The sequence below is a fragment of the Nothobranchius furzeri genome, chromosome 10, assembly GCF_043380555.1.
Source record: "Nothobranchius furzeri strain GRZ-AD chromosome 10, NfurGRZ-RIMD1, whole genome shotgun sequence".
In the NCBI taxonomy this organism is placed as follows: Eukaryota; Metazoa; Chordata; class Actinopteri; order Cyprinodontiformes; family Nothobranchiidae; genus Nothobranchius; species Nothobranchius furzeri.
Window position 1 is genome coordinate 69,148,662 of NC_091750.1, and position 25,653 is coordinate 69,174,314.

General features: G+C 44.0%; 1 protein-coding gene and 1 long non-coding RNA gene across 5 annotated transcripts in view; one reads left to right on the forward strand and one right to left on the reverse strand.

The window, feature by feature from the left end:
- Positions 1-18,570, reverse strand: part of clip2 (CAP-GLY domain containing linker protein 2) — a 41,790-nt gene extending 23,220 nt beyond the window's left edge. For 3 of the 4 annotated variants that reach the window (XM_015961933.3, XM_015961932.3, XM_015961934.3), the window contains exons 1-3: positions 17,617-18,570; positions 16,229-16,454; positions 3,556-4,055 (exon numbers count right to left, since the gene is read on the reverse strand). In XM_015961933.3, coding sequence (XP_015817419.3) covers positions 3,556-4,055; positions 16,229-16,343 — 615 coding nt within the window. In that variant the 5' untranslated portion in view covers positions 16,344-16,454; positions 17,617-18,570. Of the gene's footprint in view, positions 1-3,555; positions 4,056-5,462; positions 5,649-16,228; positions 16,455-17,616 lie in introns of those variants that run through there. The other variant, XM_054730959.2, reaches the window with a different exon arrangement.
- Positions 7,013-25,653, forward strand: part of LOC139072299 (uncharacterized) — a 66,726-nt gene continuing 48,085 nt past the window's right edge. The window contains exon 1 of the long non-coding RNA XR_011521842.1: positions 7,013-7,701. This is a non-coding gene — a long non-coding RNA (uncharacterized lncRNA). The remainder of the gene's footprint in view (positions 7,702-25,653) is intronic.

A 25,653-nucleotide genomic window follows, 5' to 3' on the forward strand; every position in this document is an offset into this window, starting at 1 on the left:
CGTGTGAACAAACATCCCAGCTCTAAAGCCGATCTTCATCCACGTACGTCACACGTCACGTGATCAGGAAGCAGAAAATCCATGTGTTAGGAGATCGTTTTGAGCCGCTGCTCTAAAAAAAAAAGAGGCGCGAACCGGAAAAGCTTCTGCCGATCACAATTCAACAACGGATTATGAAAGAACGGATAACGCTCGAAACGCGCAGATTCTTCCTGATGTAAGAGGTGAGACTCCTCTTTGTTTTGGTTGTTTTGGTGTCTACATCATCCTAGCGCGCAACGTTCTATCACTCTTAAAAAAAACTGCAAAAACGGTGAGAAACGCTGGCAGCGAATGAGTTAAGAAAAAATTATCTTTTTTTTCATACTATTGGCTGTTGTTCTCCGATTGAGTAATATCACTTGATCAAGTCTTTCATACATTTCACACTAAGAAATAGGTAAATGAAATAGGTAAAAGTATGTATGATTTGTGCTGACATCGCATCAGATTGGGCTGCACAGTGGCGCAGTCGTTAGAGCTGTTGTCTTGCAGCAAGAAGGTCCTGGGTTCGCTTCCCGGCCTGGGATCTTTCTGCATGGAGTTTGCATGTTCTCACTGTGCATGCGTGGGTTCTCTCCGGGTACTCCGGCTTCCTCCCACAGTCCAAAAACATGACTGTTAGGTTGATTGGTCTGTCTAAATTGTCCTTAGGTGTGTGTGGCAGTGTGCATGGTTGTTTGTCCTGTGTGTCTCTGTGTTGCCCTGCGATGGACTGGCTCTCTGTCCAGGGTGTACCCCGCCTGATTGCCCATTGACCGCTGGAGATAGACACCAGCCCCCCCCCCCCCCCCCCCGTGTGACCCTACGTGGACAAAGCGGGTTCAGACAATGGACGGATCGCATCAGATTGATATCAGTATTGGTCAAAGCTAAAGGCTGCAATATCGGTATCGTATTGGAAGTGAAGAAGTTGTATCGGGACGTCCCTAGTGACAGTGATGGTAATCATCTCAGAAGCGTAAATGTGTGTGGTGTGTGTACATAATAACATAAATTCAGCTTGAATCATTTTCTTTCTATACAAAATCTGCTGATTTTAGAAGCATTAATCGGTATCAGGGAATATCGGTTATTGGCCATAACAGTGCTATTAATATAGGATAGGCCTGGGCGACAAATCGATTTAATTAATTAATTAATTAGAATTTTTTGTTGCGAGCGATTTTTAAATAAGTTAATCGAATTTTTATGTAATAGCGGGTTACATTTGTCTTGCTTGTGATTAAATAAAAAACAAAATTGGCTTTAAGGTGCCTTCCATTTGTACTTATTGCTAATCTTAATAATTGAGGGGAGAGAGAATCGGAAAAAAATCGTAAATGGAATTTTAAAAAAAATATCGTATCGCCCAGCCCTAATACAGGATATTGGCCCAAACATTTTGTATCCGTGCGTCACTAGCTTTACCCAGGCAGTGGAGAGGAACATCATTATATATATGACATCAAGCAGTGATATCCAGCGAAGCACGCAACGTAACCAGTCCGCTGCTGTTTTGCACCGCTGATGGCTCCGGTGTGGATTTGGAGTTAGGTGTAAGTCCTGATTCCTGAGGGACATAAACTTCATTTGTCCAAACAGAAAACTATTTAAACAAGTTAAAACAATTATCTATTCTAGGGCTGCACGATATTAGGAAAACCTGCGATATGCAATAGCAGTGATTAACACTGCAATGGCGATATTACTTGTGAATAAATAAAAAACTTAACTCAGGAATAAAACTAATCAAAAACAAAGAAATAAAAGAATTACCAAAAAAATCATAAAAACGAGAAAAGCTAAAGATGTGAGGAAAGGGAAAATGAACAAGGAAAGGAAATCAGTGGATCCCGGGAAAAGCAGAATCAGCAGGAAGAGCAGAACAAAGCTAACTCAGGTGTTTGCTAACCATCAAAATTAAGTGCTGTGCGCCTCGAGGGCGGGCATCTGACCTATGCGAACCCACCCAACTGGACAAATGGGTGAAGAGCTCCATTTGATTTGTTAAACAAATGTAATGCTTCCGTCTGATTGACAGAATGCATCATGTGTAGCAAACATTTGAGCTGACCGTTCATTGCGATATTTATCTGTTCTTTGCGATATGCATATTGTGCATGTTGATATCACGATAACGATATATTTGCGATATATTGTGCAGCCCTAATTTATTCCTTTAACATTGGAAAACACTTTACAATGTAAGTCTCACGATTAGGAGACCAAGTCATGGTAAAAGAAAGGAATAACCAGCTGCTATCGTACAACTCAACAACAAGTGGGTCCTCGGTTTGTGTCCATATTGTGTAATCTGAGTTTGTGCTCATTTAGCTAAATATTGAAGTCCGTGTTTGAAAGGAGGCTGAGACAACCGGATAGAGCACATCTGAGCCATTACACCAGAGAGGTTCAGCCAAACAAAGGTTTCACTGATCATTTTGTCAGCGCTGGTTGCTCTCTTTCTTAAGTGCTGAAAGTAATCCAGAGTGATTAGTAATATTGACCAGTATGGAGGGTTCCTGGGCTCCCAGTTTCTCAGCGCCCATCAGCAAATTGAAGGCAGCGTGACCCGAGGTCATTAAATCAGAGCAGGAAACACCATAAACACTAAAACAGGAGTCCATGAGACGACGAGCAGAAACAGCCACGGCTTTACCGCCGGGGTCAGCGCTCTGAGCTGCTTTTGTGCAACAAGCTTACAGGTAACTACTGTAAATGGTTTAAAGATCAGGATTGTCCCATTTTAAGCTTGACCGTGTTCAATGGTGACAAAATGAGATGGAGACAAGTGTTTCCAATCAGTGAACAAACCACAGCTACAGCAGACTGAACAACACCTGCAACGTCTTAATTATGGCTCACTTTGTTCCTGTTTCACCATCATTTCACCAGTTATTTACCCACCAACTGAAAACCATTACACGATTATCAGACACACAGAGACTAAACTTGGGCGTGTTCCAGAGGAACACAACTCTTCTAAGAGGACATGTGTCCCACAGATTGTCCCAAACCTCAGTGACCAGACAGAACGTCTCCACGACTCATGAAAGCAAACTCAGAACCTGCAGGATAAGAGATCCAGGGTCCCAGGGTGGAGACACCTAACTGAACGAGGATTTAGGAAGCAACTATTGAACTTCTTGACGATATTTTCCATTTCATCCAAGGAACTTTCTCAATTCTAACTAAAAAGTACAAATCTTTTAAACTGCAGTGGGAGCTTGATTAACGCAAGCTCGTATACTAAACAACCTCTGATCCTAACTCCCGGGGGTATTTAGGGCAATCCTAACCCTGAAACGTGAAAGATGTGCTGCACGTGGACCAGGACAACAAAAAATCCCAACAAACCTCGGGAGAAAGAACAAGTAAACCAGCTCGCTTCAGTGAAGCTCTAAGTGAGCCCAGTTTCAGTTTGAACTGGCAAAACAAACAAAGACATCCAGTCTTTTGTTTTTCTGAAAACTTTCATCAGTAGATTTATTGAAGTCTTTATTTATTTATTAGATAAAACATAAATCAACTCACCAAAACTCGATCTCCAACCCTCAGATCTTTATCTCCAGCTTTCTTAACCGACCCACTATCGGACATGTTGGACCCGGACTCGTTCCCCGTTTTCACGGCGCTGTTGAGGAGCCCCTCTCTGAGTGGCACCACCACCCTCTGGCCACTGGGGGCACCGGTGCCGCCCTGCTGACTCTGGTTCGGGGCTGAATCGGTGGAGAGGCTGTCGCTCCCCTCTCCCATGGGCTGTCGGGTGAGCTTTGAGGGTCTGGTGAAAATGCCCTGGAGGGGCTGGCACTCAAAGTAGCGCACGCCACCCACCGAGCCATCATTCTTGCCAACTAGGTCATTCAGTATGACGCCGGCCCACTGTCCTGGGGCGAACTGTGTCTCGCCCAGGTAGGCAATAGCACCAGGTTTGACGCCGTTGACCCAGACTTGCTCACCAACGGTGTAGTCCCCCAAAACCTCGTCGCCCTCCTCAGAGATTTTGATGGGTGTTATGGGCTTCAGAGGGGTGCCTGGAAACAAAAACAACACACATATTGTGATGAACTTCACAAAAGACACCAGAATATGTTCAAAACTGCAAAAGAGCACATTTCTAATCACGCTGACAGCTCATTTACTCTCCAGAATCATTGCCTTCCCCTTTAACTGTGTCGTGTCTGCAGAAAACATGCATGTGTGCAACGATCGGCACTCTGCAGTTCATGCAAGATTAGGCGATACGCTAATTCCTTGTGAAAAGTGGGTCGGATAGATGGTATGTGTGACGTGCCGGTGATTAATTCCACCATGTTGCCCAAGATATCGCCTGTTTGACACAAATTAGACGAACCCCACTTACTTTTTCCCACAGCCGTCTGTAAGGAACCATTAGCATGCAGTCTGGTGCACAGCGCTGCCAGTAAAGTGTGTGAAGGAACCATTGGTGCTACTGCAGTCTCCCCAACACCTCCAGAGGCAGCCTAAGGCTTGTGGGCCCCAATTCTTGTGTTTTATGTCATTTCTGCCCCAGTTACTTCCATATGCTCTAATGGGGATGATTCAGTAGAAATGTGCGATAGATGTATTTTTGTTTGAATCAGAAAAAAATTGGGTTTTGAGGGCATTCCATCAACTCTCAACAGACCAGAGATATCAGCTCATATTCACAACACCAGCAGCACTCAGGTCCATCATCAGTCAATACTCCGTCTAAATAAACATTGGTGTGTGTCTGACCCACTAAACCGAGCAGTTCTGCAGCAGGGAGGACAGCTGCTTCGTGAAGTCATCAGGAGGCACAAAGCAGCTGTTTAGGAAGGTTTATACACGGTTTTAGAGTTAAGAGCGGAGCTAAGACTAGAGCATTTGTCTTACCTCTCACATTAACAACTCAGATTTAACAAACGTGTCCGAGTTTCACACCCATTTAAGCTCCAGTTTTCTGCTAAATGATCTATTTTATTGATAAAAGAAGCCGGTGTCGTGCTTATAGCCTGATTTTAATTTATTGCACACACGTGTTTAAACACCTGATGCATTTTCTTTCTGCACACCGGTCATTCACGTGTTTAATCACAGTTTAGTTTTTTCTAATGAACAAATACAACTAGACCCAGAGGAGCACCAGTGTGGAGTTTAAATCCTGAGTAAACGTCCCGATCCGGGTTTCTTAGGCGACGGAGCAGCGAGGATAAAAGGATCCTTGGCAGAAGGAAGACTGGAAACACGGCTCTTACTTTCACCATTGTGCCGGGCCTCCACCCACCACCTCAATCCCACTATTCATCCACTCGGCACAAAGGAAGCTCCACAGCTCCATCCCAGCCCTCCTCCTCCTCCTCCTCCTCCTAGTTACCCCCATCTCTCACTGCTTTGCTCACACACGCTGCTCACTCTTTAACTCCCCTTATTCATCATAGTTTTGCAGTAATCATCACCTTTAATGTGCTGACTGATTCAGTTCATGTCTGACTGGCTTTTATTGGTCAGTAAGAGGTGACAGCGCCGCGCATGCTTCCCCGGGTCGTGGCAGATGTGGACGGCTGAGCGGTGACAGATGGAGGGGTGTGGGGCGGACATCTTTATGATCAGCTTTTAAATGCTCAGTGTTGGAGTCCAGAACCACTCCAGATGTTAGAGTCAGGAATCAGCTGGGAATAAAACAGGAATAACTTTTATTGAGTTGTGGTTAGCATAAAGAGATGCATACGTAAGCATCACGTCGGTATCGGACTTTCAGGTTGTTGTTTTAACAAACAGCATTGGCACAGATCCAAAAATTAAAAATGGGCACAATTTAACAGCAGATGCTTTTTTCCATCTTGTTGCCATTTTTGTTCACATTTCGGGGGGGGGGGGGGGGGGGGGTCATGTGGTATCTGTTTGAGCAGTGATAGAAATGAGGATTGTGTTAAAGCCACTTTTATACATGTATACAGTGTTTCCACTAGGAATTTTTCCAGCTGTGGTGGTGGTGGGGGGGGGGGGGGGGATTATGACACGTCTCACCTTTATGTTAATATTGTTTTATTTGATGCACTCCACTTTGAACTGCACCAATCCACCAACTGCTGCATTTTAATAACTAGTATTAAAGGTTAATACACCAATTTATTTAAATTTTCTTGGCGTCTGGAAAAACATCTCCTTCTGCCCCCTTTATTTTGGTCCAAGATCATTACTGGGCTGGCCCTGTTAAACACATTCTACACCCCTGCTTAGTAGAATTGATGAAGTATTTTTAAGCCAGTATAAAAATGACTGAAACACAAATTTACATATTTTTATCTACTATTAATGCCTTGTTTAGATCCTTATTGCTTTTGTCTTTTTTGTCTTAATTGATCCTGCCTGTACAGCACTTTGGTCAGCTCTCACTGTGCATTTTAAATTGTGCAATAGCAATGAAGTTGGTATGGTATGTCAGTTATCCAGTTTAGACTGAGAGACCATCTAAAGCAAGGCTATTCAATTCCAGGCCTGGAGGGTCGGTATTCAGCACGCATGGTTTTAACTCTGCTTCAACACACATGATTTCAATCAGCAGGTGGTTAACAGGCTTCTGCAGAGCCTGATGAGCTGCCACACACACACACACACACACACACACACACACACACACACACACACACACACACACACACACACACACACACACACACACACACACACACACACACACACACACACACACACACACACACACACACTTATTATTATTCAGTAGAATCGTTGATTCAGTTGGATTCAAGTATCTGATTATTGTTGTCTCCTGCTAAAGGTTTGGGATGGTTGCATCACATGGACTCACAGGGTTACAGAGAGTTACAAAACTATGTGTATAAGTGTTTACTTTTGCCATTCCTCTCAACTCCTGCAGGAAACAGCTGAACTTTACAGTCAAAGGAAGACAAAAGAATAAAAACAAGCTCCAGCTACAGACCCAAAGTCTCAAGAGAAGCTGCACCGGGATAGGTGGCACCGCTCTGTTAGTTCCACATCATTAGTGATAGGGAAGCTTTCCTCTGTTTGGCTTCCTCTGGAGCCTGATCTAGGTCTTTATATTTAGTAAAGTAAACCCGGCCAGCTTCCGACACAGAGGCCCCTCTCACTGTCACAGTGGCTAAAAACCAACAAACGGACGTCGAGATTCAGAGCACAGATCTCTGCTGCAGGAAAGGATCCCTGTGTGTGTTTTTAACCAAACTGAGGTGATAATCATTAGTTAAAGAGCGTTTTTGAACTCATTCTTTGTATAAAATATGGATCAATTTGTTCATCTGTCAACCGAGCAGCACAACTGAGCCAGAAATAGATTTATAACTCTTGTATGATGCCTAAAATACACACAACCCAATGGGAAGTACTGCCCGGTACCCATGACTTCTAAAGAACAAACCAATGGATTACCAATAAACCAATGTTCAAACACAAGCACTAAATAAAACGCTGGTAGAAGTAGACGAGTGAGCAAAGGTTTATGTAACCCATGTGGCAAACACACCTGCAACTGCTTCAGCCACCCCTTTAAGAGAAACCAGCGATCATTGATGTCGAGCTGCTGCTGCCCTGCCCAGAGCTCTGAATCCTCAGAGTTCAGTTGCTGCTGTTAACATCAGCTCTTTGCTACCAGCCTGTAGTCGTTGTGGTGTTTCTACCTGGAAAGGTACACTGGAGGTGAGCAGGAAGTAAGACAAACTGGTGTTGCATTCTTTGTGCGCTTTGGATAATTGGTGAGCTGCCTTGGTTGTAATTTCCTTTATCTGGTATCATTTATTTTCTCCCTGTATTAATGGTAGTCATTATCGCTACAAAAACCTCTTCAGTCTGCTTAACTGCTGAAAAGCTTTGTGGTTGTATCTACTAGGGTTGTCACGATACTAAAATTTCAAACTCGATTCGATACTGGGGGGGGGGGAACTCGATACTCGATTTCGATACTATTTAAAAACACCAATTTATTGAACAAGTTTATTCAAAAAATAACATTCCTCAATTTATATTGCAAAAATTAAATGTTAAGAATTAAGTGTATTAAGTGCTTAAACCTTTCAAGTATCAGCATTTTTTAAAACATGCATACAAAAACTGGTGAAAGTTAACACTTTAAATCATGAATTGTCTCACTATATATACACTATTTGCAGAGTGATGTTTTGCTGCTTAAACTCTGTTTAAGGTGCATTTTTCTCATAAGATGTAATGCCACATGTTTTGTTCTGTACTTTTGAACAACTCTGTTGGTCAATAAAGGGAGAAAACGAATTTCTCCACAGTAGGACAAAGGTACATCTACCGGTAATCTTAATAAAAACAGACTGGCGCACGGCAGTGACGTCATTAAAAGCGCCGGTTAATTAGTCACAGCTAGTATGTTTATGCCTAGAAATCCCAGACCCGCTCCAAACGAACAGGGGAATCACGTTAATGATTCCTAACAAAACCTTTCGACATTGAGATGTTTTGGTGCAGATAATGTCTTATTTCGAGGCTGCACCATGGGTGCCCCTCCGCACCCGTTATATGGATATACACTGATGGTGATTTGCCGATGGATCTAAATACCCCGGGGAATCCAAGTAGCACCAAAGTTGTCAGCGTGAGTAAACAAACGTACTGCATGCTAGAAATTAAGTCCGGGTTGCAATAAACGGGAGTTTTCCTTTAAGCACATAAGCGTGAATATACAACTACGTGTCAGACTTGGTATGCTAATTAAGTTGGGCTGTGAAGCGCCTCCCAAATTCGCTGTTTATGTTTTTGTTTATTTATTTGGCAGACAAAACTTGGATCGGAGACAACTCGCGTGGGAAATTGCAATGTAGCCATGCGGCGTCTTCTTCTTCTGTTTGTCTGGGAGGCGGAGGCATCTGGCTGTCGTGCGTGTCGGTGTACTTGAAGAAGGCTGTGCATAATAGTCCATAATATCGATACCACAGGGATGGAATATCTAATTTAGATACCACTTTTAGCATCGATTTATATCTGGGTATGGATTTTTTTGACAACCCACTCTCCGATGAGTAACCAACTTCATGTGCATACAGCTAGTTAGCTGTTTGTAGGCCACAAGCCTTAGCCTAGCTAGTTAGCTGTTCGTAGGCCACAAGCCTTAGCCTAGCTAGTTAGCTGTTTGTAGGCCACAAGCCTTAGCCTAGCTAGTTAGCTGTTTGTAGGCCACAAGCCTTAGCCTAGCTAGTTAGCTGTTTGTAGGCCACAAGCCTTAGCCTAGCTAGTTAGCTGTTTGTAGGCCACAAGCCTTAGCCTAGCTAGTTAGCTGTTTGTAGGCCACAAGCCTTAGCCTAGCTAGTTAGCTGTTTGTAGGCCACAAGCCTTAGCCTCATGATCAGCACTGCTTGGACATTCGCTCTCTTTACAGACCAAAGAGAATGATTTATAGCATTCTTAATGTTGTCATTCTCCTGGGATATTTGATTGAACACTTACTTTCTATAACAAAGTGTCGATGTGAATTCAGCTGAATAATTGAAACAGATAAAAAATAAACTGATATTTGAAAATAAATGTACAAATTTAAATTCGTTAAAGAGTTTAAGTAACTTAGAAATAGACATGCCATCTTTATTATTTGGTTTATTTCTTTGTATATGTATATATGTAAATAACTGTATTAATTACTACTTTTTCTGGCTTAATTGAGGTCAGGTTTTTGTGGTGGGTATTTTTGTTTCTTTTCTTCAGTTTTCATCCTGAAGACCTCATTGGATTCTCCTCGGTTTTACCGTGGATGGCGAGCCACCCTTCAGAACGAACCTCACTTGGAAAAGGACTAAATGAATCTGAGATCACGAGGCCAAAAAGCCCGGTAATCTCTTAGGTCTTGAACTGAGTTGCATTCTTGTCCGTCGTTAATCCTGTAGTTTTTTCTTCTCATCTGCAAATAACTTTAATACACTGTTTGAACCAAACACCATTTGTGTTCTGGTCAGTTATCTTTATTCACACACTTCGACTCTAGAGCCAAATCTTATTCTGATCCCCATTCCACCTGCTGGTAAAAGGCAGGTTGGCGTGCAGTCCTGACCAGCGTCACATTTACAATAAAACCAAAAGTACATTTAGTGCTCCACTAATTGCTCTTTTGCTGAGACGGTTCCAAAAAGTGCCCCTGATGTACAGACCTGATACTAGACACATGGACTGTCCTTCCTCCATTACACTAATAATAATTTTTATTATGTCATGTAATGAAAAACAATTAACTATCCTGCATCTTGAATTTCAGTTGTCAAACATCTTTGTATAATTTAGAATTTGTTTAATAAATTTATATAAGTACATAAAAAGTGGTGGACCTGCCGGTTTTAAACTACCGTCTCACGTGCTCTAGATAGCGTCCTGAACTCTCTTTGAAGAAACAGAGTTGATGCTGTCTGGGATTGATAAGCTAATAGCTAGTAAAAAGGTTTAAAATAATATTTTGAATCAGTGTTTTTGGAGCTAGGAGCTGTTTTTAAACACTTTGGTCACTGACTAGTCATTAGCGCCTCAGTCCTTGAGGACTTAAACTTTATTTCTCCAAACGTGGGCTGTTCAGGAAGTAGGCGTGAAAATCTGAATCACTGGTAGCACGTGATTCGTTCACAAAGATAATTTTACTAATCAACATAGAAAGATTTTCCTCACACACACAAACTGTTACAGTGTTATTATTTAAATGGTGCAACTATGAGGTGTAATTAGGCTTAATTATTACATTTTAAAGTGAATCTGATGCCAATTTGTTTGTCAGAGCCGTGAAAAAATTCTTCAAATATTTTTTTAAAGGCAGCACTGAAGCCATCATTAAAGCGTATGTTCCTTTGGGAATAGACTGTGTGGTTTATGTATGCAGATTTTGAAACTAGAATGGTGAAGAACAGCTCCAGCAACAGCTGACCAGCCCTGGGCAACAGACTGCAGTCCTGCATGCAACATTAAAGGATTCGCTTTTGGAGCTGCTAATGGACGCTTTCAGCATGAATTCAGACACACGTTGGGCTCTGGTGGCTTCCACAGAGAGAGGCCCAAAAACAACCTCAGGGCCAAACAAAACAACTCAAAGACACGTTTGTTTATTCTCTTTCAAAACACTTTCAAGTGGCACTAATACACTGGGAAAGAATGTGCTGCTGGATCTCAGATTGCTCACATGAACGCGTCGTTAGAACTTCTGCCATTTCTTAGAGGGAGTTCTTGTTGGTCCTCGAGACCGGAACAGGATGGAGTCCGTTTACACGCTGCTGTGGTCCACATGATATTAAAAGATCCATTTTTTACAACAAAGTTTTCAGTCGAACTATTTCAGAAGCTGCAACTTCCTGTTCTAATGAAAATTCCACAGTCAGCCTGAACTCTGACACACTTGTAGCTGCTTCCCGTGCACGCTGATGCTAATGAGAGACAAGCATGCTCTCAGCCAACGAAGGGCGGCTTTCACGTCCCGCTCACTTCAGCCGAGTGCAAGGCTGCAATTTAGCCCAAACCCAACTAGCACACGTGTGGTGAGAACAGAGGAGATGAGCAGCGTGGTCGAGCTGAGGGTTTCCAACAGCTGTGATTACTCGGTGCAGACAGCGGCTGTAATTTTCTGTAACTGAGAGGTCATAAATGACTTGTTCTGGAGCTTCAAAAGCTCTTTCTTCCAGATTCTAGGGACAAAACTGCAAATTTTAACTTTTCTAGGTCTGTACTGATCCAAACTCTGGTGTACCTGTTGAGGAACTAGAAGTGAGCCACATCAGAGGAGAGCTTGATATTCGCACATCTCTCCTCTGATTGGCTAACAACAACCCGACAATACCACTGGCTCTGTTTGCTCTGTCATGTTTCATCTCCACAAATAACACAAGTCTGGAGGAGTTCTGCTGTGTGGTGGAGTTGCTAATGCTAACAGTTAGCTTCTACTAGCACAGACATTCTCTGCTGTTTCCTGGACGCTAAACCAACAACAGCCTTCCCTGTCATGAGCCAAGATGGGTGAGTCCATGAATGTTAAGTGACAGGGTGACGTAGATCTGTCAGGATTTTCTAATCCTAGAGTTTCACCGTCTGTTTTCTATCAGATGCTAATGCAGGAGATAGGTGTAGGAGACTATTTTCATGTTCAGCCTGCATGAAACACTCAAGAGTGACCCGTTAGAATCAGAAATAATCTTTAAAAATGGTTTTACAGTGTTCCACACCTTTAACAGAATTCAAAAGAAAGAAACATCAAAACCAAAACTGGTTTAAGATTACTTTCTAAGGCCTTCTGCTCTGGCTCTTTGATTTGTAATGCAACAAAAAATGCACGTCCAGAACTACAAAGATGCTAAACAGGTGTGTGCTCACCTGGAAGTTGTGTTTCAGCATCTGGAGCATCAAAAAAGAGCTTTTTACTCAAAATAACTTCCTGATGCAAGAATTCTCATTTTACTCAACCGTTTAATCATTTATTACACTAACTAGGTGCAGCTAGTAAAAGAAACATGTCTGAAATCAACATGAAAGTCCAGCAGTGCTTCCCTTACATAGGCGTAGCCGTGGCGGCCCGCCACGGCTGAAATCCCAGCGCCACGCCTACAAGATCCCAAGTTTTATTGATGTTTTTTCTTTGTTTTTGTTTTTTTTGCGCCGTTTCCCGAAGAAGCAGCGGGAACTACTCTGTTGTTGCTTGTGATCACAGAAGGCAGGCAGCAAGGAGGAGGAGGCAGGGCAGGGTGGTTACAGCTAGGGATGAGCCGGATATCCGGTACGGATAAAGCATTTTTGACGAATACGAGCATGAAACGAGTGTAAACCTCGTAAATACCTGTTATCGTGCTGAAGGAAAATCGTCATTGGGTAACTGACTGTCTTCACGCTCTGTGATTGGCCAGTCAGATAGAGCGCCCGCCCCTCCCTACACACAAAACTGCAACCGGGAGCTCAGTCCGTCCGTCCGTCCGTCACACACACACACACACACACACACACACACACACACACACACACACACACACACACACACACACACACACACACACACACACACACACACACACACACACACTAAAGGATCTCTGTGCTTGCTTCACTGTTGCTCACGTTTCTTCAGAACTCCCTACGTTTTCTTCAGCTCGCCTCCTTTTCAGTTCAATATGTAAAGTTACTTTTATCGTAGTGTACGTGGTGCATTTGACAAGACAGAGCTGAAAACAGCTCGTGCTGCGTCGGTCACTGCCTCCGCTCCGGTCGGGTTTTTTTTATTATTTTAACTCTCTCTCCCTCTCTCTCTCTCACACACCTCAGTCAACGTTGTTTTGTTTAACTGTGTGGGAAAAATGCCACCAACGTTAGGAAAAAATCATAAAATGGTTCTAATACTGTATTTCATATTTCCTAGTTCCTACTGCATGAGTTCAGATGTATTACTTCATGCACTTAAAGGGGCATTATGGAAGTGTGACAGCCAAAACATGTATAGAAATAATAAATGTCTTCTTCATACATTCTCCTGCAGTGCCCTGGTCCTGTAGAATGAGCCCTGGCATTTTTACTGTGATTGCCTGTTTTTCTGTAAAATCACAGAAAAAGAGAGCTGCTCGGGTCAAACAGGCTGCTTCATGCATGTTCTCGCTCAGGCATAGCTCGCCTAATAAGACTTCGAGCTTCCGTGCAGAAGACCCGGGTTCGATTCTGGATGTGAACATAGTTTATTAAGAGTTTCTTTTTTACATTAATGGTAGATTTTTTTACAGTAAGATGCCCAAATTTTTATTTGAGACTCGCCGAACGGCATTGCATTCACAGATAAAAAAGATGTGGGTTCAACTTTCATTTTGGAACAATTTTTCAAGCAAGGGAAGGGAATGATCTGAGCATGCAGGAGGACTGACCCATCATAAACCTTTGTCGGCTGTGCTGAAGAGAAAGGTACAGAACCAAATTATTTAATTAATTAGCTGCACGTTCTCCTGTCCTCTGTCCTCTGGGCCACACACACACACACACACACACACACACACACACACACACACACACACACACACACACACACACAAGGGACTGTCTCAGCTGTTATTTTCGTTAAGGAGTGTGCACGTACATAGGGATGGGTACCGAATTCGGTACTTTTTAAGGTACCGACCGAATTCCATAGTACCGACCGAGCACCGATTCACGTCGTTTCAAACGGTGCCTCGTTTCGGTACCCGTCCATCATAACGAGAACTTGCCAAGACAGCTGCGCATGCGCAAGAGCGTTATGTCGTTGCTTGCTGTGAACCAGTTGTAAACAGAGCAGCATGGTAGAAAGAACGTAGGCTAAAGCTTGGGTCCACTTCACTAAATGTGATGGGTAACTGGACGATCCATCCTCATCTTAATCTGCTCCGGTAGGTAAATATAATTAGCTTGATATGTTAGCTTCCGTTTCGCTAATGGTGCGTTCGCTTTCTCCTCGGAACTACGAATTTTCGACTAGAACAACATGAACGCGCTCTAAAGTTTGGCTTCACTTTACTAAATGTGACGGTTGAAGACGAAACCAGTGACGATCTAAGTGTGAGGCATCGTTTTAATCTGCTCCAGCAGCTAAATAAACTGTTTAAGATATCGGAAGCTTGATATGTTAGCGTCCATTGCCACCATTGTTATCAGCTAATGGTGCGTTCGCTTTCTCCTTGGAAATTCTAACTTCCCAGTAGGAAAAATCAAATGAAAAAAGATGGCAAAAGGAATGAAGATACACAGTAAATTTAGTTCACAGTAAAGATTTTTGCTTCAGTTTAATTATCAGCTTATAAAACTACAAGGACGATGTTAAAATACAAACAGTTGTATGTTATTTATCATGATATTTATCAAATATGGTTATATATTGAGAAAAATATATATTTAATTATAAAAGAAAATTAAAATAATAAACACCCAAAAGTATCGAAAATTGGTACCGTTAAGTACCGGTATCGATTCGTAGGTACCGGTAATTAGTACCGGATCGATTCAAAGGTCAAAGGTACCCATCCCTACACGTACAGCATGCGCGTCTCATGCACTACTATTGAAGCTGCCGTTACGCTTTTGGCCTGAGGGGGCAATCGCGAGCATAAAAATTCGAAACTCCGTAAAGTCCCTTTAAATATTAATGTTCTGATTTTACTGAAAAACTTGTTCTGTAATAGTTCCTTTAATATTGTGATCAAAAATATTTAATCTCAGTTCTGAGGCTGCTCTGTAAATAGTTTTCAAATAAACAATACACATAGCAACTTCTGATCAATCCATATTAATTTCACATTTAAAATAATGTATTGATGTAAACCACACCCACTCATTTCCAAATAATAAATAAGAGGTGCATTCATCTGTGTTTGTCCTTTGATCTGCATTAGTGATATTTTCAGCACCAGAACAATGAAGCAAAGAAACAGATTCCTGAGTTTATGTTAGTAATTTTATTTATTAGATGCATCTGACCTGTTCTATTTTTCTCTGAAATGAGATCAGATCAGTGCTTCTATGGGTTGTCTCCTCTCTGCACTAGAAAAATGTACTTTATTATAATGTTCACTGTAATGCATCTTGATGTTATTAACAAATAAATTAAATCAAAGATATTGGTCAGTAATGCCAAATATGTAAATTTGTGTTTCAGTCATTTTTATACTGGCTTAAAAATACTTCATTAAGTCTACTAAGCAGGGGTGTAGAACGTGTTTAATTGGGCCAGCCCAGTAATGATCTTGGACCAAAATAAAGGGGGCAAAAGGAGATGTTTTTCCAGACGCCAAGAGAAAGTAAATGCCAACCCCCCCCCGCAAAGTGTGTCACTGAGAGTTTAAAACAGAAATTATTCTTGTGCAAATATTGGTGTATTCACCTTTAATACTAGTTATTAAAATGCAGCAGTTGCTGGATTAGTGCAGTTCAAAGTGGAGAGCATCAAATAAAACAATATTAACATAAAGGTGAGGCGTGTCACCCCCCCCCCCCCCCCCCCCCCACACACACACACACACACACACACACACAAAGCTGGAAAAATTCCTTGGGGAAACACTGTCCAGATTTAACCCACCAGCACAACAGACGCAACAGAACAAGCAGAACTCGTCTCTGAACCTGAAATGTGTAAAATCAAAGACAGCTGCGCTCCGCTGACCCACAAATACATGATTTAAGCCACTTCCTGTGCTGAGAAGAAACAGTCTGAAGCAGGACTGCGGAGGAAGTGACTTACTGTCTTTAGGGGCGATGGGGCTGAACGTTCCACCCACGGAGCTCCTTCCCATTGGGCTGGAATGCTTGGCCCCACGGCCAGGGATTTTCACCCCGCTGGACTTCAGCATGTTCATTCTACCGCTGCAGGAGACGACCGCGAACCTGAGAGCTCTTCCCTGGGCGATGAGGGCTGGTTGAGCAGACAGCTAGATGAGCCAGCGAAGGCTGATGCTGTCCATGTTTAGCTAAGGAAGGAGAAAGCAGGGGTGATGTGAGGATAAATGTGGGAACAAAGTGAGCGAGGGACCCAATCGAGTGAGCGAGGGACCCGATCAAACAACTCGGGCACAAAATCTACGCTTTGCTACTTTAGGTTGGTGATGGTTCTGATTGCCGGAGTCATGCTAGGTGGTGGGTTTGTGTTAGTTTACTAACATGGAAACAGGTTTTAATGAATGGAAATAATCAGGAATGAAGGCCATGTGCAGACTCATTGTCTTTGTTTTATTTCATATCAGCAAATGACCAAGTGTTTGGTTTTTATGTAGTTATTTTTAATGAGAAAGTTGGTATTCCTGCCAATTCACACCATAAAAACTAATATGTGTGGGATGGGAAAATCACTTTGATCGCATCAGACCAAGATAGGTCCAGACGTAAACACGGCTAACCACTGACCAAGAGGGAGTGGTGGTGTGATCTCAGGTTTGTTTAAGTTTTCTTGGTACCCTAACCCTAACCAATAATAGTTTTCACAATGGTTTGATCAATGTTAATCGTGTTTTTTTTAGAATATCCAAGCATTTCCATGTGTGCTCACTTACTCAAACTGACAACTAAAAGTGTATTTTTGCAAAAAAAATGACTATTATTTGTACTTTTTTGCTAATAAGAGCAAACTGTTAGTCGTATATTCTTCAACTGTCAACTTTTCAGTCCAAGCTGAGTGAAATTATGAGCGACAGCCAATGTAGGCCAAGTAGATCATGACCTATAAATCCTGATCAGACCTCAATTAAGGAGATATTAATAATCAGTGAACAAATAGCACCTGGGTGCGTCTTTTAAACTGAACAGGTGCAGATTTCAGGCATAATGATGTAAAATAAGAATTCTACTCAGTGACTCAATAAATCAATAACGAGGCCCTATGTGTGCACAGAGCTGAGATAACGAGACCATCGGAACCGACCGGAGGCCCGGAGAAATGTCCAAACCGGCTCCTGGTTCCATCGAAGAAAAGGATCATAATGCGCTGCTCAACAAAATGTAACACAACACCGGTTTGACCTATTGTTGTAGCTACTGCGGCAGGGTGGTCTAGACTGCCCTTCACTCACAACCAGTAGACGCCCTTCTTGGTTTAAAAACGGCTCAAATGACACAAGCATGCGGGAAAATACTCACCTTTCTGGGTGAAAATAGCACGTCCGAGGGGGTGTCCGACAACCGGCTAACTTTCAGGGCTACGCCGGGGAGAAAGGGAGGGGGGATTAGCCGCTGCCACTCCCTGGGATGCAAATATGGATGCTGGGAGAAAAAAAACTGAAAGGGAGAGTCCGCGTGGATCAGAGGATGATGGTCTAACCCGCGCCGACTCAGCAACAAACCGGTGTAGGTTCAGCTTTCAGCCTGCCGGTTCATTTTAGGGGTGATAGTTAAAGCGGCTAACCGACGTTGAGACGTCAAACACCGGCGCGCGACCTCCAACGATCCCCGGAGCCACACGCAGCATCAGCGGCACTAAACCCCCCAACTTTTCCTTCCGCTCGGTGGGTCACTCCTCCTCGTTTGTTCTGTCGGTCTCTCTCCGGTTTCCACGTTGCTGCTGATGTGATGATGCTAGCAGAGCCTCCCTCTGACTCAACCCACCGGCTGGACCGAACAAAGGGGCTGGGAAGCAGAGCCTCCTGGGGGAAGGATGAGGCAAGACTACACCGTCTGGCTCAGATGTTCAGAGTGAGACGGTATCTCCCCTAACAAGTGATTCACCAAGCGTGACTCAGACAATTGATATTTTCGTACTTTTATTTTTAGATTTAGATTTATTCGACTCAACACAAACGGAGAAAACACATATTTATGACGCAGTTTAATCCACCCATGTGTTTTTAAATAGATGTAGTGTAATAATAATAACAATACATGTGGTATTCGAAAACTGGGGCAATTTTTGTTCATTCATTTGCAACAAAACATTACAGTAGCAAGTCAGCCGCAGGTGGACGGTGTACCCTAAAGTGTGACTATTTATCACTTATGGGCGGGATAGAGGCCACTGTACGGATTTCTTACATTCTGATTGGCTATTGAGTCAATCATGAGGCGTTTTAAAGCCCTGTGATTGGTCCTTTCGGGAGCTCATGCACTGCTGACTAGACTTTGGGTGTTCTCAGGCTGTCAGCAGCTGGATGTGTGTGAGACTTGTGTTGGTGTTAGCTTCAGCTTTCACCTACCTGCCACATTGTCGATTTCGGCAATACCAAATGTAACTTTATTTTATACTGATCTTAATTTTTTTCATGACTCTGTACGTAGAATTAGTAAAAACAAGAAAGCTGTGAAAATATGCAATTTGATTAATTCTATTATGCCCCATATTACAAGGTAACGTAATAGTGGAATTTTATTCTATTTATTTGTGTATAATTATTTATGTTTATTTTTATTTTTTAATATTTTTTTCTCTTCTCTGTTTGCCAATGTATTTCTAATGCACCACACCCGATGTTGATTTGTGTTATGTCTTGTCTGTTGCATATGCGTCAATAAAGATTGTTAAAAAAACAACAGTGAAGGGTGGTTAATTCAATTCAAGTTTATTTATATGGCGCCAAATCACGACGAGTCGTCTCAAGGCACTTCACATAGTAAACATTCCAATACAGGTCAGTTCATTAAGTCAATCAGTAAAAAAAGTTGCAAATTTTAAGTATTTTATACTTAATTTAAATTAGTGCTTTAAACTAAGAATGCCAGGTAGAGAATACCCATAAAATATATGTACTTAACTTAAAAATTATTGTCATTTTACTTAAGCAAATTATTCTAAAGCAAGTAAAAAACTGTTATTTCACTTATTGCAGGGGTGTCAAATATGCGGCCCGCGGGCCGAATCCGGCCCGCAAAATGGTTGTGTAAACTTTATTTTCATACTTACAATGTAGAGTGAAAATAAACTTATCTTTGTGAGCAAGTTTTCTCTGTAATGAGTATAAATAAAACAAATGCGCTCAAGGCTCACACAAGAACTTGAATCACATCCTGAAGATGGCTGCCACTCAGGATGTGACCTGATAGTGATGTGCTGGTGAAAGCTAAAAGATGTAAAGTAAAGTGAGTCACATATATTTTAAGTGCTGCATGAAACTGATCTAGCCATGTGATCTGTAAGCTCTTTGAATCACTAAGGAATGTTTTTTTTTATTGATTGATTTTTTTCTTCAAATTTTCAAGTACACTTCAGGTGTTGTACTTGTACAATTTTGGATACACTGTCCTCAGGCTCCAGCCTTGTTTTATATTGATTGTATTAAAACAAAGAAAACAATCAAGTTGTTTTTAATTTACCGGTCTGGCCCACTTGGGACTAGATTTCCCTCAGTGTGGCCCGTGAGCTAGAGTTTGACACCAATGACCTATTTCATTAGACTCTTTCCAGAGTATTTCTCTTATCCAATGGCGCCATCTACTGGCTGACAAGCATATAACACCCATTGTCTCCGTATCTGTTTTTTTAAGATGGCAACTTCACGGTTCTGTTTATAAATGTACTTCTGTAGCCGACAAACAGAGCCGACAAAGTATTATTCCCATGTCATGTTGTGTTTTCATATATTTATATTTTTAAGACTTGTTCGTCTTCTCCTTGAACCGTCACCTTATCGTGGTGGAGGAGTTTGAGTGCCCTAATGATCCTAGGAGCTACGTTGTCTGGGGCATTTAGTGCCCCTGGTAGGGTCTCCCATGACAAATTGGTCTTAGGTGAAGGGTGAGACAAAGAACGGTTCGGTTTGAAGGATCTTTCATGGCGGTTAAAACGAAGAGTCGGAGTACCCGGCCCGGAGGGTTACCGGGGTCCCACCCTGGAGCCAGGCCTGGGGTTGGGGCCCGTGAGCGAGCGCCTGGTGGCCGGGCTTTCGCCCATGGGGCCCGGCCGGGCCCAGCCCGAACCGGATACATGGGCTCGTCCAACTGTGGACCCACCACCCGCAGGAGGAACATGAAGGGTCCGGTGCAATGCGAATCGGGTGGCAGACCAAGGCGGGAGCCTTGGCGGTCCAATCCCCGGACAAGAAAACTAGTTTTTGGGACATGGAACGTCACCTCGCTGGCGGGGAAGGAGCCGGAGCTTGTGGCAGAGGTTGAGCGGTACCGGCTAGATATAGTCGGACTCACCTCGACACATTGCATTGGCTCTGGAACCCGAGACCTGGAGAGGGGTTGGACACTCTACTTTGCTGGAGTTGCTCCGGGTGAGAGGCGGAGGGCTGGGGTTGGCTTTTTGTTAGCCCCGAGACTCTCTGCCTGTGTGTTGGGGTTTACCCCGGGGGACAAGAGGGTAGCTTCCTTGCGCCTTCGGGTCGGGGAACGGGTCCTGACTGTTGTTTGTGCTTATGGGCCAAATATCAGTTCAGAGTACCCACCCTTTTTGGAGTCCCTGGGACGAGTGCTAGATAGTGCTCCATCAGGGGACTCCATTGTCCTGCTGGGGGACTTCAATGCTCACGTGGGCAATGACAGCTTGACCTGGAGGGGTGTGATTGGGAGGAACGGCCCACCTAATCTGAACTCGAGCGGTGTTTTGTTATTGGACTTCTGTGCAAGCCGCAGTTTGGCCATAACGAACACCATGTTCGAACATAAGGATGCCCACCGGTACACTTGGTACCAGGGCAGCCTAGGTCACAGGTCGATGATAGATTTTGTCGTCGTATCATCTGACCTGCGGCCGTATCTTTTGGACACCCGAGTGAAGAGAGGGGCGGAGCTGTCAACTGATCACCACCTGGTGGTGAGTTGGATCAGATGGCAAGGGAACATGCCGCGTAGACCTGGCAGACCCAAACGCATAGTGAGGGTCTGCTGGGAACGCCTGGCAGAAGAACCTGTCAAGACGGTCTTCAACTCCCACCTCCGGCAGAGCTTTGACCACGTCCCGAGAGCAGTGGGGGACATTGAGTCCGAGTGGGCCTTGTTCCACTCTGCGATTGTCGAGGCGGCTGTTGCTAGCTGTGGTCGTAAGGTGGCCGGTGCCAGTCGTGGTGGCAACCGCCGTACCCGCTGGTGGACACCAGAGGTTCGGGGAGCCGTCAGGCTGAAGAAGGAGGCCTACAGGGCGTGGCTGGTCTGTGGGTCTCCGGAGGCAGCAGACAGGTACCGGATAGCCAAGCGGGGTGCAGCAGTGGCAGTTGCCGAGGCAAAATCTCGGGCGTGGGAGGAGTTTGGTGAGGCAATGGAGAAAGACTATCGATCGGCTCCAAAGAGGTTCTGGCAAACTGTCCGGCGCCTCAGGAGAGGAAGGCTGCAACTCGCTCACACTGTTTACAGTGGGGATGGGGAGCTGCTGACGTCAACTGAGGCTATAGTCGGACGGTGGAAGGAATACTTTGAGGAGCTCCTCAATCCCACCAATGCGCATTCCGAGGAGGAACCAGAGCTGGGAGGCCTGGGGATGGACTGTCCGATCTCGGGGGCAGAAGTTGCTGAGGTAGTCAAACAACTACACAGCGGCGGAGCCCCGGGGGCGGATGAGGTTCGTCCTGGGTATCTCAAGGCTATGGATGTTGTAGGGCTGTCATGGTTGACACGTCTCTACAACATTGCGTGGTCATCGGGGGCAGTTCCTAGGGAGTGGCAGACCGGGGTGGTGGTCCCCATCTTTAAGAAGGGTGACCTGAGGGTGTGTTCCAACTATAGGGGGATCACACTCCTCAGCCTCCCTGGAAAGGTCTACGCCAAGGTACTGGAGAGGAGGGTCCGATCGATAGTTGAATCTCAGATAGAGGAGGAGCAATGTGGTTTTCGTCCTGGCCGTGGAACTGTGGACCAGCTCTATACCCTTGCAAGGGTGATGGAGGGGGCATGGGAGTTTGCCCAAGCAATCCACATGTGCTTTGTGGATTTGGAGAAGGCTTATGACCGTGTCCCCAGGGGCATCCTGTGGGGGACGCTCCAGGAGTATGGGGTGGGTGGCTTTCTGTTAAGGGCCATTCAGTCCCTTTACCAGAGGAGCGTGAGTTTGGTCCGCATAGCCGGTAGTAAGTCGGACCTGTTCCCAGTGAGGGTTGGACTCCGCCAGGGCTGCCCTTTGTCACCGGTTCTGTTCATCACTTTTATGGACAGAATTTCTAGACGCAGCCGTGGTGTGGAGTGTGTCGAGTTTGGTGGCAGGAGAATCTCGTCTCTGCTTTTTGCGGATGATGTGGTCCTCCTAGCTTCATCCAGCTCTGACCTTCAGCTCTTGCTGGGTAGGTTCGCGGCCGAATGTGAAGCGGCTGGGATGAGGATCAGCACCTCCAAAACTGAGACCATGGTTCTCGACCGGAAAAGGGTGGTTTGCCAACTCCGGGTCGGGGGAGAGGTCCTACCTCAAGTGGAGGAGTTTAAGTATCTCGGGGTCTTGTTCACGAGTGAGGGTAGGAGGGATCGGGAGATCGACAGGCGGATTGGTTCAGCGTCTGCAGTGATGCGGACGCTGAGCCGATCTGTCGTGGGGGAGAGGGAGCTGAGCCAGAAAGCCAGGCTCTCGATTTACCGGTCGATCTACGTCCCAATCCTCACCTATGGTCATGAGCTTTGGGTAATGACCGAAAGAACGAGATCGCGGATACAAGCGGCCGAAATGAGTTTCCTCCGTAGGGTGGCCGGGCTCAGCCTTAGAGATAGGGTGAGGAGCTCGGACATTCGGGAGGGACTCGGAGTAGAACCGCTGCTCCTCCGGATCGAAAGGAGCCAGTTGAGGTGGTTTGGGCATCTGGTCAGGATGCCTCCTGGACGCCTCCCCGGGGAGGTGTTTCGGGCATGTCCTGCCGGCAGAAGGCCCCTGGGTCGACCCAGGACACGTTGGAGAGGTTACATCTCCAATCTGGTCCGGGAACGCCTTGGGGTCCTGCCGGAGGAGCTGGTGGACAAGGCCGGGGAGAGGACGGCCTGGAGCTCCCTAACTGGGATGCTGCCCCCGCGACCCGGACCCGGATAAGCGGAGGAAGACGAAGACGAAGATGAAGAAGACTTGTTCGTGAAAAGTTCATCAAGTCTGCATCAGCCCAAGTATTCCTTCTGTAAGCGGTAGTCTAACACTATTGGTTTGTGCTGGACGGCCCTCAGTTTCATATTGCACAGGGCTCTGCGGGGCAGGGGCCGTGCTTAGCAAAAAGAATATATATACATATACACACACACACACACACACACACACACACACACACTCACATATATATATATATATATATATATATATATATATATATATATATATATATATATACGTATTGCTTACATTATGTCACAGTACATGATAAGACAATCACTTTTACAGATTGCTGAAAAATTTTACATAATTTCTAACAGGGGAAAACTCCGGAAAGCTTCTTTAACTCAAAAATTTTTATGTAATCAGTTTCTCCCAAAAATTTGAGTTATATCAACTCATCGGGCTTTACAGTGTATCTTAGATGGACTAAAACCACCTTACCTACAGAGTTTAAGGCCCAATCCCAATATTTGCACTTCCACCCTTGCACACTTCAATTGCGCAATCCCGACCAGGGGTGCGAGTGCATAGGGTGTGCCGATTCTCAAGTGCGGAAGTTGATCACGCCCTTTTTGCACCCTCAATCCACACTTCACCCAAGTCCATTACCCACAATCCATTGCTGTGGGAGAAAAGGCTCAAGTTCCTTTTCTGAAAATATGTATTTTCTAATGAAAGTAGTTCATTTTGTTGATGCTCTAAAACTTTTAGACAAAGCAGCAATGAATGTAAATTATTTCAAGTAACTGTTTGGTTGTTTGAAAGTTGTTAAAAAAGGTTTTTGAAAAAAGTATCACAGTAACCAGCGTGCGTTGTGATCAATGACACAATACTGTCTCAATTCAGCAGTTAGAGTAACACCGTACCAACGGATGGCCATTAGGGTCAAAAACCCTGGGAGCGCAACTTCCAGCAAAATGACAAGCACATCAGACTCCCTTTCATCACTGGCAATGAGGAAAGAGGTAAATGTGTTTATGGAGAAAGTTTTGTAACCAGTAAATGTACTTTGTCCTCATGGGCTCCGTTGAAGGAAACATGGTGGCTAATATGGCGTCACCCAGAGACGTAGACCCGCTCCCTTGCATTTCAGACTCGATTTTATGGTTACATGTTACGAGCTGCCAATATTTTTCAACCACTGGGCATCATTTATTTATTTTCAACACCATTTTGATGGATATTTCCAGACATTACCGGTAAAAACTACACGTTGTCTCTTTAAAACCAAACAAAAGCCAACACAAATAAAGGGGGTTATTGAGGGGCGTCAAGTTCTTATGAACATTAAAATATGTCAGATATGAGAAGGGGGCCGACAGGGCCTCTCCACTGAAATCTGGTGACCTGCTCCCCTTTAAAAGGCACCACTCGTTAGCTATGATGAGACAGACTCAGCTGTGCAGAACTCAACTAGCGTGGAGCTGTCCATGGTGCTGATTTAGTTGTACTGGGCACACCCAGAGAGGAGCTGGAGCACACAGGTGGCAGCCGTAACAGTGTGTTACAATTTCTGTCTTATTCCTGTCGTTCTGTCACAAATCTACATTTATCTCAGGTTTAGTCCATAAAACTTGAGTTGATGCTTTTCTAAACTTGAAGACTGAATCGTCTCTCTTTAGTTTTCTGCCACGGTTTGTTACTTTAAGGCTTAAATCAGAACATTTGAGTCAAGGTTCCTGATCCAAAGTTTATCCAATTTTTAAATATATGTTTTAATACATTTCAATTCAATGTATATGTTGCCTTCTGTTTTAATTTAGACTTTATTTCATCCCTGAAGTTTTAACTACTAATACAGTTATTTATATAAGGCAGATTTCATTATACTGTCTTGATACAGATGATCCACAGAAATGAATGTAAACATTACAATTTTAATACAACAATGTGTAGTTTTTATGGCTAATCTCTGGAAACCTCCATCGAACTGTTGAAAATGAATTAAACGATGCCCAGGTATTGAAAAATATTGGCGGTTTTGTGAAATAAAACAATAAAATCGGTTCTAAATTACATTGAAGGGGGTCCACATCTCTGGGCGACGCCATGTTTCCTTCTACGGCAGGCCGTGAGGACAAAACACATTTACTGATTAGTTGCAAACGGTTAAAAAACGGTTGTCAGTCATAAACATTGTTTTACACATTTACCTCTTCACTCGTTGCCAGTGATGAAAGGGAGTCTGA